General features: G+C 42.0%; 2 protein-coding genes across 8 annotated transcripts in view; one reads left to right on the plus strand and one right to left on the minus strand.

Moving 5' to 3' along the window:
- Positions 1 to 5,654, minus strand: part of INPP5F (inositol polyphosphate-5-phosphatase F) — a 36,439-nt gene extending 30,785 nt beyond the window's left edge. Inside the window, exon 1 of the mRNA XM_051620114.1 lies at positions 5,484 to 5,654. Coding sequence (XP_051476074.1) covers positions 5,484 to 5,580 — 97 coding nt within the window. The 5' untranslated portion in view covers positions 5,581 to 5,654. The remainder of the gene's footprint in view (positions 1 to 5,483) is intronic.
- An 828-nt stretch (positions 5,655 to 6,482) lies between these two features.
- LOC127384982 (uncharacterized) overlaps positions 6,483 to 20,062 on the plus strand; it is a 37,598-nt gene continuing 24,018 nt past the window's right edge. For 2 of the 7 annotated variants that reach the window (XR_007889550.1, XR_007889552.1), the window contains exons 1-4: positions 6,483 to 6,696; positions 6,797 to 6,900; positions 7,056 to 7,262; positions 16,110 to 16,169. Coding sequence is in view for 4 of the 7 variants with exons in the window: in XM_051620135.1 (XP_051476095.1) it covers positions 6,664 to 6,686; positions 6,797 to 6,900; positions 7,056 to 7,262; positions 7,464 to 7,894 (765 nt within the window). In the remaining 3 variants the exon portion in view is untranslated. Of the gene's footprint in view, positions 6,697 to 6,796; positions 6,901 to 7,055; positions 7,263 to 7,463; positions 8,970 to 10,287; positions 10,602 to 16,109; positions 16,170 to 20,062 lie in introns of those variants that run through there. The other 5 variants (XR_007889551.1, XM_051620138.1, XM_051620139.1 and 2 more) reach the window with 5 other exon arrangements.

The following is a 20,062-nucleotide window of genomic DNA, read 5'->3' on the forward strand; positions in this document are numbered from 1 at the left end:
AATTAAGCTATATTTGAGTTCTGTTTGATATTGAACTGAGGAATTTCCTTCTGAAGTTAAAATTCTAAACCACCCTCTGAGAAGTCTCACAGATTGAGGAAAGTATTTAGTGAAAGTTATTGCAGAGTCCCTTGACATTTCAGGGCTCCTGCTGCCACACTGCACAACAGTTTGGAAGAGGAGCAGAAGAAAGCGTTTTCCTGTTGTCAATCTCACTCTTTCATTGCCAACAAATGCCCCCCTGCCCACCTAAAACCTTCAGGAAGTGTCTCAGAAAACCTCTCAGCTTCATAAGCTACAACATGAACCATTTTCCCTGGGGCATAACTATAGCAACAGAAGGTCTCTCCTATATACTTAATACACAAATTAAATATATACTTAAAAAAAAATAATAGTTGTTTTGAAATAGGTGGCATGTCAAATAAATGGTAGCCTTTTACTACAGTTCAGACAGTCTGAAACTTAAGCCACTGAAAGTTTTAATGTTTCCTTTCACATACAGCTGAAATATCACCCACATTGCTGAACTGTGAAATAATCTAATAAAACAGTATTCACAGATTGAAATACCACAAACCTTTGACACAGATGCAAGCCCTTCTTAACTGAAAGGCTGCTACCTGTCAGTGCCTTCTGTTCCAAGTTTTTTAGTTGCAGTTAGTCCACAATTTCCTACTCACTTTTTAGTTAATAGTAACCCATTAGATCAAAGATTAGTCTAACTTTCACCAGCAAAATACAAGACACAAATCCACCTAAATTACAGATTCATTTAATTCTGAGAAAAAAAAAAAAAAAAATATATATATATATAAGGAAAACATAAGAGCTTTGTTCTTCACAAAGCAAGCAACTTTCATATTATAAAAAAGAAAAAGAAAAAAAAGCAGCAACACTGTATCAAGTTTAAGAGATTTTTTTTTTTTCATGTATTTAAAACCTGATGTCATTTCACTGTGGGCAGGAATTCCAAGACACCTATGCATCTGATTTGGGACAAGCTGGAATTAGGAAAAGAGGAAGCAAAAAAGCGAGAGGGGAAACACTTTTGTTATAATCAACTTTTCATCTGCTACTAAGACTCTACAGGAAACTAAACAAGAAACATCTCACCCTGAGACAGTTCTCACCAGGTTAGGATGTAGCTATACTATCAATTCACTTCAGTCTCAGGTTTAGGTTTACAATGCTCCATCAAAAGAAACATGGAGTTACAGATTTGATCATGTTTAATGAAAGCAAAAAATCATTTCTCTATAGTAAATACATTTGAAGACCTCTCCTCACAGTCAGAAGCTACAAAATCGACTAATGCATGTAACAGTCAATCAGGTGAAGGATATACAGCAGCCCACCCCTCTGCTCTAGTCCCCTCTGCTCTCTTTTGTGAGAAGCAGCAAGCAGCAGCAGGCAACTAAGCACTTGAGATTTTTTTCAGCACACATTCTTGCTGGGTTGCAGCTAATGCAGATCAGTTCTGACATCTGGTTTGTTACATACGCCACAAGTATGTGGTGCTGACAAATACGAAAGGGTACAGAAGAGAGGGAACAGAATGAGCAGGCAAGGGGGAGAAACAGTTCAGCAACCATTGCAGCTAGAAAAAAGCATCAAAAGCAGCCTGAGGTTCCTTATGAAGGAACTTGAAATATGGAGAGCATTTTTCTAAAGCTACAACTACGTCCTCTGGAATTCATGCATAGATAGGTGGTTTCTAAGACATACTACTGAAATTCAGGAAGTCTGTTTTGTATTAAATTCTTAATTTAGTAGCATGAGTTAACACACAGGCCATAATCCCCTAGAGTCATGCCTAGGACTACTCTGTAGCCTTAAACCTACTAGTACATCTGCTGGTACCAGTGGCATTGCTCCTCACACTCAGCTTGAGCACTTACAGACATTAGACTTCAAAGGAGCTACTCTTCTCCTCCAGCCTACAGTTATAAAGAACAGCTCAGGAATTCTGACAAGTCATTTCTATACGACATCTGTAATGTCTTTGAGGAGTAGGGCAAGCACACTCAGCTAGGATGTTAGCCAGCCCCATGATTTGTGATTCAGACTTCACACCTTTAGACTAAGACAACTAACCTGAAATCTGTCCCCCAATACTCTGAAAATACTGTTTGGTAACATGCCTCAATATTTTTCTTTTAATGAGACACATTACTTCAGTTGCTATTTTCACGGCTATTTTCAACAGATGAGCAACAATACTGTTTAAATAAACAAATGCTCATTTGCCTCTAGTCACAGATCCAGAGGTAAGACATACCTTAGCAGCTCCTTACTCTTACAATCAGAGGTGATGGCATCTGAGCATGAAGTCCCCAAAAGTTGTGTTAGAATAATTCCAGTCTGTGAGTCACTCAAAATATCTCAGGGTTTTTTTTCTCGAGAGTGGTGGGAACCAGCATTACTAGTAGTAATAGTTTTAGTAGCAACTATTCCCAATCTTATTTAGTCTGGCATTACTGCCCAGAGTACTATCAAGGCCAACACAACAATAATAGAATTTTTCACCATGTAAAACAGTCTCATTCCTTTTTCTGCTGATAAGAAAATGGTGGGAAGAATTCAGTGTCTTCAATCCTTTTGCTCTTTTTTGTATGTGTACATGTGCACACACACATATAAATACATAATTTATTGAAACAACATCAAAAAAAGGATTTTTGTAATCTATGTAGAACTACCAGTCAGGAGCAGCCAAGCAGAGCATAAGCAGACTAAGCCAAGAGTGAAATCCCCATCAAGATCTGATGTAAGGTATTTAAAGCATGGTTGAACAACACATGTTTTTTCACTACACTGAAAGAAGTATACTGTAGACAGCTAAATTCCTAACAAAATCTATGATGCCAAGAGTGATTCATGGATTTCCTGCAGGTGACTCATTAGTGCTTTCACTTCAGAGAGAACAAAAACAACAAGAAAAAACCCACCAGAAACCTCTTGTAAACACAGGCAGACATACTTCAAACTAGGGCCACCCTCAGACTTTGCTTACAACAAATATTTATCAAAGGGATTTTTTTCCTTTTTAATTCAAGCTATTCTCTTCATGATTCAAAGAGGTCAGAAATACAGCTTTCCAGATGAACAAATTTCTGAACATGCCTTTCTGGTTGACAGAGGAGAGTATTATAAAGCTCTTTAGATTCAGACCTATCACATAAAGTGCAAGCATTCCCAGTATTATCTATTTCAATCCGTGGATGTTTACAGATTAATCCTGAGCAGTTTGTGGGACAGAACAAAACCAAGGCCTTCAAAAGCGAGTAGAGACACATAGTTAGATTATAGCCTTTTGACAGACTATTAAACATGTCAATGAACACAAGTTATGACTGTGTTGTTTTTAGTATGGCACTGACTCATCTCACAGAAATCCATTCACTCATTTCCGGTCAGTGGCCTTGATTATAAATACTCAAATGTAATAAAATGGTAAACTTGAGGATATCCAGCCTTGTTATTAAGACAAGCAAGAGCTATTGATTCACTAAATACTTCTTGTAAGAGAACTGTTTCTTTCTTGGGCTTACTTTCAACAAACCAAGGTATTTCATTTCACAGCCCCAGCCAGCAATCTTCAAGAAGATGACCCACAGACAGGGTTGGGAAAGCAAAACTACAAACACAATGAAATGTGCAAGCGTGACTAACAATCAAGAGTTTCTAGCAGACTAAGAGACTTCCAATATCATGTTACGTTTCCTTAATTTGCAGGCCACACACAATAGGGATCACATGTATACTGACTGAAATTTTAAAGGTGTGCTAAGGACAAAATCCTGTTGAACAGGATGCAGACAAACTGCTGGGCACTGGGAAAGCCTCCATGAAGTTAATGGACTTCAAGGAAAAAAAGAAAAAAAAAAAAAATCACAGCCATAGCTGCATGAAAATAAGTGATCAACTCTACTGAAGTTAAAGCTTTCAAACAGCAGCCTCCCAGAACTGCAGTTCACTAGTTTATGCTTTTATTACTCTAGGTCAAGTAAGAGTTTTCATGCCTATGCAGACATTTAGAGCACTAGCAAATCTGAAACTGAAGGGAAAGGGGACGCCTGCAAAAACGTCCATTTCATTGACTAGCAGTATTGTTTGCTAGCTTAAGATAAAGTATTTTGTAATATAATTTTTTAAAAAATCAGTGTATTACTGGACTTTCAACTATAAGTCAAGCTGCTGGACAAGAATAAGTCACATTAACTTGAGACAGATTGTAATTTTATCCAAGAGATTCAACAAATTGCACTGACAAGACAAAAGCATTGGCATGACTCAAGTATGAAAGGCCAAGAAAGACCAATATATTAAAAAAAAAAAAAACACAGTTCTTTGGGTAAACAAAGATAACAATGGTATTAGATGTTTATGCATAAAGTGATTCCATCCCTTTAAAAAAGCTCATGAGGTGTACAGTACTCAGATAGCCAACCTGGCCATTATGCATGCTTAATTGGCTTTTTCAGCATAACATGGATCCCAGTTTTACAAAACTGTAAGCAGCACCTGTGCAATATGCCATGTTTGGTGAAACACCCAGCCGTTAGAGCATTTTTTACTTATAAGCAGCTATGGTCCTTTATATCATTTGTATTACTCGAAGCAATCTAATTTCTGAGGAAGTGAATTTCAAACTCACTTCATAGACATCTTTACTGACTAACCTCCCAGACGGGATATTAGAATTACAATTGTTCCCAAATCTCTGTTAACTCAGTTTACCTACAGGATTTGTCCCCTCTACCTTCTCTGCAGCCTATTAACACTTGTAGCCCCTCTGTAATCGTCACTTAGGCTGCCTCTAGTCACTGAAAAGAATCGGAAAGCAATCTAACCAGCGCAGACACCTGTTCGAACTCTCCAAAAAGACCACAGAACACACTCGTCCCAAGACGCAGCCTCCAGAAACACCGGCGAGCATGGCTTACACACACCCCACCAAGCCGACACGAACACAAGATGGCCCTGCTTCCCAAACGATGCTCTTGGAAAGGTGACCAGCTGCATCCCGACCTTCCGACCGAGCCGGGGCACGGCGGGGGAGCTGGCAGGGGCAGCCCGACCTCACCGCGCGGAGCAGCCGACACAGCGCGCACGAACCGCAGAGGAGCAGCGGGTCGGTTTCTGGCTGGGCCACCCACCGGTGCCGGGACACGCGTGACCTGCCGCACCGCGACCGTCCCCGCCGGGCCGGCCTCCCGAGAGCGGGGCGGCGAGAGGAGAGCCCCGCGCAGGGCTGAGCCCCACCGGCCGCCACCTCCCGGGAGACCCTGCCGGGCGAGCCCTGCCCTTCACCGCCCTGGCCCCGCCACCGGGAGCGGCTCCGGGTGCTCCCCTGGGCCGGCAGCTCCCCGGCCGCGACCCCCGCCCCGCCCGGCCCAACCGCCGCCCCCCGCTCAGCCCCCCCGGCCGTTACCAACCGCCGCCGCCGCGGCCCGGCTCGCCCTCCCCCGGGGGCTCACCGGCTCGCAGCTGCAGGCTGCCGTCCCGCCGGCTGCACCACAGCGCCCGCTCCCCGCGCTGCAGGATGTAGTGCTCCTTGGCTTGGAACAGCTCCATCCTCCCCGGGCCGCCGCCACCGCCGCCGGGAGGGCGAGCCGGGCGCTCCCGCCGCTCCGCACCCGCGCGCCGCCCGCGCCGGGCGGAAGGGGGAAGGGCCGGGGCCGGGCGCGCTCCCGCCAGAGGGGAGGCGGGCGGGCGCGCTCCCGCCCCGCCGGGCACGGGCACGGGCAGGGAGGGAAGGAAGGAGGGAGGGGCGGGAAGCGCTCCCGCCGCAGGGCGGGCGCGAGCGCGGGCTCCGGGCCCCGCCCGCCGCCGCACGTGACGCTGCCTCGTCAGCGCCTGAGAGGGGCGGGGCGGGGCTCGCGCTCCCCTCAGCCCCTCTCCCCAGCCCCTCTCTCCCCCCAGCCCCTCTCTCCAGTCCCCTTCCCTCAGCCCCTCTCTCTCCCCCCAGCCCCTCTCTCCCCCCAGCCCCTCTCTCCCCCCAGCCCCTCTCTCCCCCCCAGCCCCTCTCTCTCCCCAGCCCCTCTCTCCCCCAGCCCCTCTCTCCCTCAGCCCCTCTCTCTCCCCAGCCCCTCTCTCCCCCCAGCCCCTCTCTCCCCCCAGCCCCTCTCTCTCCCTCAGCCCCTCTCTCTCCCCAGCCCCTCTCTCCCCCAGCCCCTCTCTCCCCCAGCCCCTCTCTCCCTCAGCCCCTCTCTCTCCCCAGCCCCTCTCTCCCCCCAGCCCCTCTCTCCCCCCAGCCCCTCTCTCTCCCCAGCCCCTCTCTCCCCTCAGCCCCTCTCCCCAGCCCCCTTCCCTCAGCCCCCTTCCCCCAGCCCCCCTCTCCCCCCAGCCCCCTTCCCTCAGCCCCTCTCCCCAGCCCCTCTCTCCCCCCAGCCCCTCTCTCCAGTCCCCTTCCCTCAGCCCCTCTCTCTCCCCAGCCCCTCTCTCTCCCCAGCCCCTCTCTCTCCCCAGCCCCTCTCTCTCCCCAGCCCCTCTCTCTCCCCAGCCCCTCTCTCCCCCCAGCCCCTCTCCCCAGCTCCTCTCCCCCGCCGGGGCCCGGGGCAGCCCCGAGGCCCGCAGACACACGTGAGGCGCGGGAACGGGCCGGGCCGGGCTGAAGCGCGGCGGCGGGGGGGCCCGGCGGCAGGGGAGCCCGGCGGGATGCGTTCCCCTCCGCGGCCTGGGTATGCTGAGGTAACCGCCGCGGGGCCCGGGGGCAGAGCCGCCTGCCCGCCCTCTCCCGCAGGGCTCCGGGGCTCCCCTTCCCGTGCTCACCGGCTCTGGGCCCCCCCAGGCCGGCACAAGCCGCGGGAGGTGACAGCCCCCCCACCGCAGTGACCCCCAAGGCTGTGTCTGCCGAGCTGTGTCAGCTTCTCCCAGGAGGGAGCGACTTCAATAGTGAGTGGAAACAGGCAGGAGTTGATACAGTGTATCAGCTAGTGGTGAGAGGAAATCTCAACACCCCAGCGCAGGGCTCATTATGATTTTAAATATTTATACAGAAAGGAGCACCTCTTACACAAGGGCAGTTATACCCTCTCTCTCCTTTCCAGGTCCCACTGGAAAATGCACCAGCAAATTTATTGCTACAGGCCTTTCCCAGCCTTTCCAGCCACTTGTTTCCAGGCACCGTGTTTGTTCACGGAAGCTGGAGCCCCACTCCATGAAATGGAAGCATCTCATCGTGTATACAGCCCTCTGGGAGCAGCTTGGCTTCTTGAAAGAGTATCTGCAGTGTATCTTGAAAATCAAAAGTGGGTGTAAGTAGATAGTTTTACATAGTACTGAAAAAAACAATGTTCTCATATTTTTATTTATTTCAACCCATCCTTTGTTCTTCAAATACTGTTCTTTTTAAAAATAAAACTCTTGACAGGCTTTATATTAGTTTTAATGCAGTTTAATACTTGTCTTTCAAATACAAGGTCTCACCTGTGATGTTGTTGCTTTTTTCTTTCAAGTACGCTTAAATAATACAGAAGTGATAAGAATGGAACTCAACTCAGTTGGATTTGGTAATAGATGCAAGTGTCTCTTAACATTTTCCCTGGGGCAGATACGCAAAAGAACTCACTTTGCTTTCCTGGCTACAGATCCCAATGTTAAAAATGCTATGCCTGGTGAATGCCCTACAGCTTCTGGTGTAGCACTGTGCTGCTTGATTCTTGTGCACAGCAGCCAGTGCCACTGGCAGAGGGCTAGTCATTCAGATCACTCCTGCAGGTGCTGGGCAAGAGAAAGATGGCTTCTCAGTGTTTTAATAAATAGATCTCTTTGGAATTGCTTTCTTCTTGATTTTCCCATAAGCATGCTGTCGTGTATTTCCAAAGGCATTTCAAACATGCACAGAAATGCAGGACAGGGGTGTATTGGGCTACAGCTGGTTCCTTAGCAGATCAACGTGGTGCTGTTTTCTCACTTGTAAATGAAATACATTTGTTGTGCCATAAAATGAAGCCTAGCCCAAGAAGAGAAGGCATTGGGAGATTTCAGGTTGAGTGTGGGGACAGCAAAGCTGTCATTACAGTGGGACATAATTGTGTGTCTAAGCTCCTGGTGTGGCGGGAAAGCTGTGCTTTTCTTTCCATTTTAGCTGCCTAAAGGGAAGGGCAAGGAGCAGCAAGAGCCTCAGGTTTTTCAGATGCTCAGCTCAGTAAAATCCTTCCTGCAGCTTCTTCTGGAGAGAAGTCACTCTGTGACCCTGCAATTCACAGCTAAAAGAGAATTTTGAGTTTTGCTCTTCTCTGCCTCACACTATGAGCAGGGCAGAGGGACAGTAGTTTAGTTAGATAATGAGACACAGGCAGCGAGTGTGTTAGTGGTGGTAGCTGCAGCATTCCCCTTTTCACAGAGAAACGTATGAAGCCTTAAGGAAAAAAGAAATTTGAGAGTTATTTGGGGCTGAGATTTGATAGGATGGGAAGTGAGACAGATTTTTGAGAAGTTAACTCTCCTTAGGCAGAAGACTGTTTTTTAGTTGTCAGTTGTACACACCTACCTGCCTGAAATATTTTGTTGTTGTTTTTTTCTGGACAGTGCAAATAAACACCTTATTCAATGGTACAATTCCTTCATTTAGTTGTGTAAATACAAATATTTGACTCTGATGTATACATTGAATAAATTATCTGAGAAACCCATAAAGGATTTTAACTAAGATAATTAATGTTGTCTCATCAAAACAAATTATCATTAATATGAAAATGACAGTAAGAAAGATGTTCTGCTTTCTCCTATGGACTCAACCCACCCAGTTAGACTGGCTTCATGAACAGTTCACTTGGCATTTTTTACACAACAGGGGAGTGGGAATGTCCAGCTGGGGCATGGAAGCTGGCAGCTGAGGGCAGAGATTTCCAGAATGTGTCTGTTCTGTGAGTGGCAGATCCATTTTAGGAATTTCCCTCCCATGTCAGAGGTTTCTGCTTCTCTTTGTTATGTCAAATCAAGAGTTCCTTTGGACACAGTCTAGCTGAGAGCACTGCAGCCTCTGCTGACAGAGGGGGGGGTTAACCTCTTCAACTCACAAATAAAAATATTTACCAATTACTATTACACTGTCTACCATCAGACAGCATGACTTGCAAACCATTAGTTGGAAAGATTGGTTTCTCTCTTATATAATGTTTCTCCATTATTACATTACTTGTATATATTAGTTATGCTATTAAACATGTGACTAAAAGACATTAAGAAATTATAAATCTCCTTATTGAATATTAACATTCAAGACCCAGGCAAGAGTTTGATTTTGGAAGGTACTGAGTGTCCAGTCTAGAAATGCATTTAAATGTATGCATGACTTTAGATGCATAAATTAAATATGTTTATTTAGACATTAACATCTTTGAATATGTGCACGTGCTTCACAACCTCTCTCATTGAAGACTAGGAACTGAATGTCTCAGTGGGTCAAAACATAACTCTTTATTTCAGCTCCCATCTCTCTCCCCTATTTCTGGGCAGTCTGCACTATCATTTGCTAAATATTTGTCACTGCTACTTGCAATATCATCTCTCTTCTGCACCCATTTCCCAGATGGTTCAGTGTTAAGTACCATGCATAGGGTTACACTAAAGTAATTCAAAACTCCTTGCAGGGATTTCAGGGACAGACTTTGCTTTGCCCTTAGCCACCCTTTGATCAGGGTGTTTTTTCCCCTTGGGTAGTTTCCTGGTTTACATTCAGTGTGTTTTCCCACAGCTGAGCAGTGTTTTTATGAGCGTGTCAGCTTTAGTTAACAGGTATTGTTTTAAAAGTGGAATGTTGCATTTTTGCAATTCATTGTCAATTCGTAGCTAATGGTAAGGAAATGTGTAGGGTGACAATTAGTCATGCCCTCTCAGTATTACTTGATTGCCCACAGCTCGATTTCAATTTTAAATGCTGATTAATGGGAAGTGACATGATTTAGCAACAGTCCATACTTGGAATTGACTGGATAAATTGGACAAATACACAGCTGTTCCTGAGATGAATGATACCAGTTGTGGAAATGACACTGCAAGAGATTGTGAGGATCTTTATTTCTAAACGTCTGTGATTAAGAAGTCATGGAACATTTTTGTTTGTTTGTTTGTATGGCTGTCACACTTCCAGATGAACATCAGAAAAATCTTTGGCAGTCATTACACCTATAATGTATTTGAAACACTCCTGTTGGCCTGCATGATATCATTAGTCACCTCATTGCTCTCTGCTATTAGGGACAGTTGGTGGAAATTTTATAGTATGGACATTGGTTGCTTTGCAAAATATTTTTGCTGCCTTATTATTTATTCAAGGTATATCTTGTCATGTGCAACGATGAAGATGATAAAAGCAGACCTGCAGTGACATCAGCCAGCTCCCACAGCACTTCTGGATGTGTCCCATCAGGTCCCATGGACTTTTTGTACGTCAGCTTACATAAGCAGTTCCTAACTCTCTCTTCCTTTACCACTGGTAGGACTTCTGTACCCCAACTTTGCTCTTAGGTACGGAGGCACATGAAGCTTGAAAGCAGATCCTTCAGTCAAATCTGAGGCAAAAAAGGCTTCCAATACCATTTTTGGAAATGACACAGCAAGAAAGCGTGAGGATCTGTATTTCTAAATGTCTTTGATGCCAAACTAACTGTAGAAGCCTTTCTTGCCTGTCATACTCCTTGCCAGGTTTTAATTTAGCTGCACTTTGTCCTTCCTATTTTCATCTCTGTGCGCCCAGGCTTCTTGGTAGTCCCTACCCAATTACACTTTCCATATGCTCCCTTTTTGCATTGGAGCTTAATTAGGTTTTCCCCATTCAGTCAGGCTGTTATCCCTGCTAGTTTTCTTGCAAGCTCTATTTTTGCAGACAAGACAAATGGGTTTGCCTGTTTCTGTAACTCAGATGGTTCTTACTAATACAGGAATATGAATAATAAATCCTTAATACTGTACCTTTACTGTCTTAAATCACATCCATGGATCAATAATATCTGCAATGTTCCAATCAGATTCTTTAATTTACCTAATCCTCCATCATATATTTACTAACCTGACAGATCCCCAACTGTGTGAGATGGTTAATGAACTATGTTGCAAAAAGGGCTCTTGAGTTACTTTCCTCTTCTGAAATATTTTTTTGAAAAGGCTTTCCTGTGCTTTTTAGAGAGGTTGTATTATGCATTAAACAGGCACTCGGAAAAGCCTGCTTTGAGAAAGAACATCCTCAGAACAAAAGTAACACAATAGGCTCTTCTGATTGGCAATATAGCAGATTAAAAAAAAAAATGGTTTGTGATAGCCAACAGTTGCCACTGGAAATGTACTTTCAATATTAAATACTCTGAAAAATACTTGCATGTTTGGTTTTCTAACAGAAAAGTACAAAACCACTGGCATGAGTATTAGCTTTCAGCAAGAAAATGAAAATGTTCTCAAAAACAGGGAAAGCAGTTCAACACAATAATTTTTGCCTAAATTTATTTTTAGCTTTCTTTTCACTGGAATAACTTTTTCATATGGCAGCTGTAGTTGTTACCTCTAAAGGAAGCAGGACTCTGGTATTTCCTCCTTCCCCATGAAAATCTCTTGTTTGCCAATGGGAATATTTCTGTTGGCTTCACCAAGCTTCACTGAGCACTCAGGAAAACAATAACATTTTCCCTTCAAAGCAGTGTGTATGAGCTTAAGATCTGCAATATACTAAATGTCTTATGGGTGATGTATTGATCTCCCTCTGTTGCTCTTACTGCTAAGATCAAATCAATTAGACCATTTGTGAAAATCATAGAATCATAGAATCATTTTGGTTGGAAAGGACCTTTAATACCATCAAGTCCAACCGTTATCCCAGCACTGCCACCTCCACCACTAAACCATGTCCCTCAGCACCATATCTGCACATCTTTTATAGATCTTCAGGGATGGTGACTCAACCACTGCCCTGGGCAGCCTGTTCGGTGCCTCACAACCCTTTTGGTGAAGAAATTTTTTTCATAATATCCAGCCTAACTTTTGCCTGGCACAACTAGAGGCCATTTCCACTTATCCTATTGCCTACGATTCTTTTATTCTACAATTACATATTTCATTTTGGAGACTACCAAGCTAGTGCAATTACGCATTAACAGATTCCTTACTGTGTTGTTGGTCTGCCTTCATCAGTTAAAATATTATTTATAGTATACCAAGGCCACATTTCATTCATAATTTCTCCAAGGTAAATTACAGGCTGCTCTTCTTAGACATTGTAGTAACATTTACAGCTAATTTGTATCAAATTCAATTTGCCTTTCCTCATCTCATGGCTTAGGCATGCTCAGTTCAGACACAGAAAGCCCTTCACCAAGTAGATTTTTGCTTTACAGCCCCATTTCAGTCTTTTCATTGATTAAGGGCTGATTCAGCATTAATCCCATTTGCCAGAAAGCATCCAGGCAATCTACCCGACAGACTCATTTGGCCCCAGTGTGGGCTTTTGCACATTTGCCTTGCAAGAGAGTTTCTTTTCTAGACCTATGTTTGATGAAAGGAAGTTTCAGTGTAGGTGTTCCTAAATCAGGCTTACTCACAACCATATGTGTCTTTATTAGGTTGGTGTGAGGTCACAGCTTGTGCTTCTCTGGACATGTTTCAAAGACATTTCTTGGTGGTAGTTATAGCTACGAAACAGTATTAAAATCTGTCTTGGGAGAGGAGCAGAATAAATTTTTAAACAATGGGATGAAAATCCATTAGCAATTAATTTAAGATATCTTCAGCAAAATAAGATATAAAAACAGTCTGAACAAGTTAAATGGTTGTATTAGCCTTTGGAAGAGCTTACTTCCCTTTCTTTACTTTTAATTTAGGTTGTTTTTCTTAAGGCCAAAATAGTTTACATTTAAAAAATGAAGCAAAACATTTTCTTTTTTAAAGGATGGAAAATAAAATTTTAGGATCACTGAAATGTAATATGTCTTTTAGAAAATATATTTAAAAGTCTATTTTTATCATGGCATTTAGACAATTTGAATCAATTTTGTAAGTAGCTTTCTTGGAAGTTGCTTTATTTTCCCTATGGTTTTTTTCTATTTTAATATAGAAAAAGAAATCCAGTTATCGTTGTACTATTAATAGGGTTCACTGAGTCTAGCTTTAGATATAGATGTTACTTTAGATCTAACTACTTTCTGTCTCTATTTATGAATATGAATACCCAGTATTGAGGCAATTTGATAGTGAAATAGCAGAAATAGCAAAGTATATGTATTCCATTCTTGGCACAACATAACTTGATGTGCTGTGCTGTGAATACTGTTGAGGCTGAACAACAAATAACGCATGAAGAACAGCAGTAGTTGCCAAGTACAGAAGTTTTATACATTTCTTTTTGTCACTTTTCACCCTGTTTTTGGGTATCCTCTGGAAAAGAAGTGTATTAGTTATTCAGTGCAAAAATCTTTGTCAGGTGAATGATGGAAATAAATGCAAGAGAAGTATAGTCCTCCCTGAGTGTTTTTTTAAATCACTATCCTCTTGCTCTCCCTTTCCATGCTGATTATTTTTTTGTACAATATTTATTCATTATTATGCATTGTTTACATTCTTGTCGTGCCCAGAAACTCCAGTTATGGATAAGGAACCCCAGTGTGCTACAAACTGTACCTTCACATTCCAGAGATTTAGAACCATGACAAAAGACAAGGAACAATAACAGAAACAGATATTTAAGGATGGAATGTGAGATAATGAAACATTATTGATCAGCCTGGAAGCCAGTGGTCTCAGCACTCCAGGATTTAAGCATTAACAACTTGTGATGGAAACCATACTTTAATACTCCATTCAATTATTACATTTTTAATACAAAATATTTATATTCTGTCACTTCAATTGGCATCTTTTTCGATGTTGTGACTAACATGCTTTCAAAATAACATATATTCTTGCATAGTTGCAGCAACAGCCTATGCAATAACTTAATTTGAGGTCAAATTCTCCTTTTCTTATCCCAGGAGATATTCCAGATTTTCAGAGTAAGGTTTGACATGCTGTGACATTCAGCAACAATACTGCTTAAATAATCATTTCCTCCTTCCCAGCTGTGTGTTTCTATTCCTGTCCTGTGCCTGCACTGTATAACCACAAGCATTTGTGCAGCATATTGTGAACTGAATTAAGGGAACTAATGCAGATGCAGAATAACAGTAACCAAATAACAGTAACCAGAGTAATAGTTAAACCTATGTGGCCCTTACTGAGCAGAAAGGGCCCCATTTTTTTAGGGTCAGGATTTACCTGAAGTGTCAGTGACTTGGAAATCCATTCTGGGTTGCTGAGCAAGGCAGAATCAGCTCATGTCTATATTACAAATGCACTAATGCCAGCCGTGCCTGCATTAGCAAGCAGTGCAGCACAACAGGATTTGGAGAACAAAACAGCTGGTGCTGAAGATGCAGTTTCTGCCCTCTGCACCTTCCAGGAGGTTTATTTAAGATTAGATCTAGTTTTGTCCTATAGACCCCTTAGCAACTGGAGCACATCCTACATGGTCCTCAAGTGCATCTTCTGGTTTGTTTCAGCTGTGAGGAATCCAATTCATGTGCTCATCCATACTTGGAGCAGCAGAGCCCTGTGCTGAGATGCAGAGGGTGCCATCCAAAGGAGATTTTCCATGGCCCATTACATCACCTTCCCAAATTACATGAGCTGGAACAAAATAGTGGTCTTCTGTAAGCCTTGCTGTATCTCAACCAGATTCACCAGCACAGATGTGCTGGCTGTAGAGGTGATTGTATTTAACACTGCTAGTGAAGTCGTTCTAGGAGCCACAACAGAGCCTTATTGGCATACATACCCACTGCTCTCTAATGAACTCATGTTTACAGAACCTCAGCCACTACAGAAAGCTGCATTTATACTGCAGATAAACCGTATTTAAGAGAAGAGTAGGGATTTATGAAGTTCTAAGAGTGACCCTAAATCCTTTTTGCCCCAGAGCAGAATCTAGCTGTTAGGCAGTAATTTAGGTCAAGAAACACTATCAGCTTTTCCTTCATCTGTGGCTTGTGGATAAAAAAGTCATGTCTAGAATTTGCAACCCTCACACTCTTGATGTGTAGTTAAGTACTTAACAGTAATTAGAATTCTTATGACTCTCAAAGGGCTAAACCAGAAGATTAAAAGAACTTTATTGTCCTGTGAGATTATATGTTCTATACTTGAATAACTAGGACAGATGATCATTGTTATATACAGGCTAAAAGTGTTTATTGCTGGCTATGCATTTCTTGTGCAATCATATATAGGTCATTGTAAAATCTAGGGAAACAAGATAAACATGAGACTGAAAAGGGAGCTGAAAATCAGACTATGTGAATCCTTGCCCTGCCTGCCTGGTCTTGGATAAATAACTTACTATCTCTCTTGCCTCGCTTTTATGTGTATGATTAAAGGTAATCTTTCCCTATCATGCAGAGGTATTATGGCCTGGCTATATTGATATGTGTAAAATGTTTTAAACTGCTACAGAGAAGGGGATTGCAGTCGTGTTTATATGTGGATAAATGAAAGCAAGCTCTATATTTTACAGAAATAACAACAAAAATAATAAAAAATTCTGTACAATTATACCTTAGCCAAACCAGGGAAGTTCTGGTTTTGCATTGGATTCAGTCAGGTTTTGCATTTGTGAAGGGGAATGCCAGTGAGAAGCCAAGGTGAAATCAGAGCCACATGTAACACTTGGCAATTGCTAACATGTTTATTAATTTAGTTCCTTTTTTTTTTTCTTTTGAGCAATATATGTGTATCTATCATAGCTTTATACCCTGGGCCTAAGACTATGTGTGATAAACCAGTGAGCTGTAACACTTTGACTGATACGTAGCTACAGAGATGACTCAGCTTTACCAGATGCTTCTGAGAAAAGGTCAAAACCATTCTTGAAAAAAAAAATTAAAATGTCCTAGAAACTATCAATAAATCGTCAATTACTTCACTGGGGGAAGAGGCACAGGAAGAATTGCAAGGCACCACTTCTTTTATTAAGGCATCATAGGCCTGTTGTCTACACCATTACAATATATAGAATGTAGGAGGAAATAGATCTCTGAGTAATTATTGAAGGGAATAATTACAAGCATGTGTTCTTGTTGCAGGAGTCTACACTATGTCACTGATCCAGTCAGACCAGGTGGATACATGATAGCTTTGGAGAAGTAAGTACTGATTTTTGAAAACTGACAGAGGATAAGTGAGGCCCCAGAAAGCAGGAAAAACCTGTAGGCTTCTCATTTGCAATTGTTTTCCAACGTCTGCAAAATCAATGAGAGGTTATTGCTTTATGTACATTGATGAATCTGTGCCAGCACCCTGAGCCTTAAAAAAGGGAAAGAAGGAAGGCTCAGGGAATTTTACATCAGTCAGACCCTTTCCTTAAATAAAAAAAAATAGAAAAAAAATAAGCAGAGTGTGTGCTTTCAAGTACTTGCAAGAAAATGAAGTGTTAAGAAACAGTGAACATAATACATTTAAGATTGAACCAATAGCCTTTCTTCTTATGACAGTTTAGCAGTCCTGGACAATAGTGTATATATGCACTTAATATGACCTTTAATCCCATCTCCTGTGATTTTCCTGTAACTATCTAAGGAAATATAATCCTGTTAGGACACCTCCACCGTCCCAAATAGTTGGGAAGTTTCTCTTGTAGTTTTTACTAATGGTAAACTCGTGAGTTTGGTACTATCCTGTATCTTTACCAATGGCCCAAACAATGGAATATCAAGTGTATTTAATAAATTACCAAGCTAGGAGGGCCTGAAAGCCCACTGGGTATCAGGATCCCATTATGAAATTATTGTGGCAAGTTGAATAAATTATCTGAACTGAATAAATTATCTGAAGTTGAATAAATTATCTGACTGGCAAGGGAAAGATTTCCAAGAGTAATGATCATCTGTATAAATATAAGCTCAGGAACAGCTAGTTAATTGGGAGTTCTGGGGTAATCCCAGATAATAAATTGATCAACCAACCAGTAACAAAATAGTAAAATAAAATCAAGTTGCACTAAAGTAAATACAGAGGAGCATTAAATGTAAGACCCATGCAGTAATTCTTCTACTCTACTATGAGTAAGACCTCAGTGGGATACTATATTCAACTATTTCAGCAATTACCAACTGGAAATTAGCAAAAGGAAATCAGCCATATTCTGAATTTTAGAAGCTGTGATCTACTATTTGAAGAATTAGGATTCTTTAAACTAGTCTCATGGCAAACAGGGAAACAGTCTTGAAATATGTAAAAATAGCTGCAATGAAGACAAGAATGACTGGTTTCTTTGCTTACTGTCACCGAATCACAGAATGGTTGAGGTTGAAAATGCCACCTGTGATCCAGCCCCTCTGCTCACAGTGAGGTCAGCTTGAGCAGGTAGCCCAAAACTGTGTCCAGTGGGGTTTTGGGTGTCTCCAAAGACGGTGACTCACAGATGCTCAGGGCACCCTCTACCAGTGTTTGACCACCCTCACAATAAAAGAGTTTTTTCTTATCTTTAAGTGGAATTTCCTGTATTTCAGTTAGTGCCTGTGTCCTATTGTCCTGTCACTGGATACTACTGAGAAGAGTCTGGCCCTGTCTTCTTTTCTTGCTTCCATCAGGCATTTATACACATTGATGGGATCCCCCCTGAGCCTTTTTGATGCAAAACAATCCCAGGTCTTATCCCAGATAAGACAAGAAGCATTGAGCATAATTGCAGGAAGAATGATTTAGACAAAACTAAGTAATTTGGATAACTAAGCATAGGAATAGACTACTCACTGAAATTAGCTGGGCAATATCCACCACTAGTGTTTTTTAAAAACAGGCTGGCTGATACAAGAATGAGGTAATGTGATCTTCTATTTGCAACCTAGGATGATTTGTTGCAACCTTATTTTTTTTTTTAATTTCAGTCCCTTTACCCATCTCCATGTTTTTTTCACCTTCTTTTCATCCATCCTATTCTGTCTTTCTTCTCTCATGTATACATCTGTCTAGGAGTAGCAGAAGATCTTCTCAAGGCTTAGAAAGTCCACAGAAGTGCAGATACTTGCTAGCCAACCAGAAATTGCAATGTTCATCCTACCTAACCCTCTTCACCTGCTGGGCTTTTTCCAGTTGGGTTCTGAATCTTCAGAGTGATGGCCTTAGTGTCATGTCCTACGCTCAGGTCTTGTGTGGTTATTTAGTTTAAACCTGCCTTGTTATAAATAGTGTGCAAATCAAACTTAAGCATCCAGATCCACCTGAGAAATAGTAGGATTTTCAAATGTCATCACATGTAACTGTTACTTGGGAAGACAAATACCAGCACTCTGAATACCCCCCCTTTCCTTCTTCTTTCTCCTGCTTTATATACTGAGCATTACATCACCTGGCATGGAATATCCCTTTAGTCAGTTGGGGTCAGCTGTCCTGGCTGTGCTCCCTCCCATCTTGTGCTCAGGCACAGTAGCAAAGCATGGGAAGTTGGAAAGTCCTTGACTTCTTAGCAACAACTAAGAACATCAGTGTACTACCAACATTCTTCTCATACTAAATCCCATACTAAATCCAAAACATAGTGCTGTTCTAGCTACTAAGAAGAAAATTAGCTCTATCCCAGCCAAAACCAGGACAGAGCCTCTCAATTTACTGTTTTAATAAAAAATAGTACATAAAAAACACCCTCCTTCACAAGAGTTTTGTTTCTTTCTGTGCTGTTAACTGATGTTGCTTTCTAGGCATCTGTTGTCCAAACATGCTTTAAAACTTGAGAGAGATATTTTCAATGTTTTCCAAAAAAGCAATGAATAAGCAATGTAAAGAAAAAGGTTCACACAGCGAACAGGAAAGAAAAAGAGAGAAAAAAGGCTGCTAATCCATTTTTCCCCACTCAGCCATGCTTACTTCTCCACAGATGCGGTACCTCTGGATGTGCTAAAAGAAACCTAGCCCCAAAAAGCAAGAAAACAAACATCAGCAAGTCTCCAAATAACTTTCTTGCTCAGTTAAATGGGTTTGGAGCAAGGTTTCTGAGGCTTAACTAGTGCATTCTTCATGCAATTGTTCTGTTTGGCTGGCTTGATTTGCCTCAAGCCTCAGTGCTAATCACAGTGAAAAAAATTAGTTCAGGCTCTATTTATATTTGCTAACAATCTTAAAAATAGATGCTACTGCTCTACTCTTAATCAGACACAGCATCCACAGGCAAAGAAAATTTAACGCTGACAATACCAGCTGTGGTCACAGATTTGATTCTCAGTTGGAGAAAGTAATTTTAAATAGCCATGTGTCCTTCAGTTTTGTTCAATGTATTTGGATTCAGCTGATGGAAGAGAAAATAAAAAATTATGTCCTGCCACAGCACTATAATGCCTGTAGGAAAAGGATTCAGGAAGGACTGGGAATCAACACCACTGAGTTATGCTACTGACACTGCAAATAATTTATCATGCCACCTGTACATTTGAATAACAGGTATATGACCTATGGCCATGGAGTATTTTATGACTGGACAGCACTTTGGAATCATAGAATTAAAATACTAAACAAGTACACATAAGAGGATGCAAAGTTCCCTGAGAGGGATATTAGGTGAAAAATAGTCCCCAACCAATGTGTTAACAGGATTAATTTCTGTGGACAATGTGCCATTATGCAAAAAACCAATTTTTACACTACACTTTATATGTCCTCTTCTTACAGTCCAGTTTGTACAAGAGAAGGTTGCACCAGCTATCATATCTATCATATAAAAAAGATTGGCCCAACCCTTAGAGTCACATGGTTGTGACTCCTTGGCAGTTTTGTTGCTGATGTAAGTCACTTTAAATTAGGTTATGGAATCACTCCATCTGAGGGAAAAAGTGGCTTGTATGAATTCTAGCCTGGCCTCGCTTTGAGAAATAGCACCCTTGACAAAATCAAGTTTTATTGAATAATTGATTGTGCCTGAAGGGCCCTGTAGGAAAGCTGGGGAGGGACTTTTTACAAGGGTTTATGGTGATAGGACATGGGGTAATGGATCAAAACTGGAAGAGGGGAGATTTAGGTTAAACATTAGGAGGAAATTATTTAGTGT

This window comes from Apus apus, chromosome 4, assembly GCF_020740795.1.
Source record: "Apus apus isolate bApuApu2 chromosome 4, bApuApu2.pri.cur, whole genome shotgun sequence".
Classification (NCBI taxonomy): Eukaryota; Metazoa; Chordata; class Aves; order Apodiformes; family Apodidae; genus Apus; species Apus apus.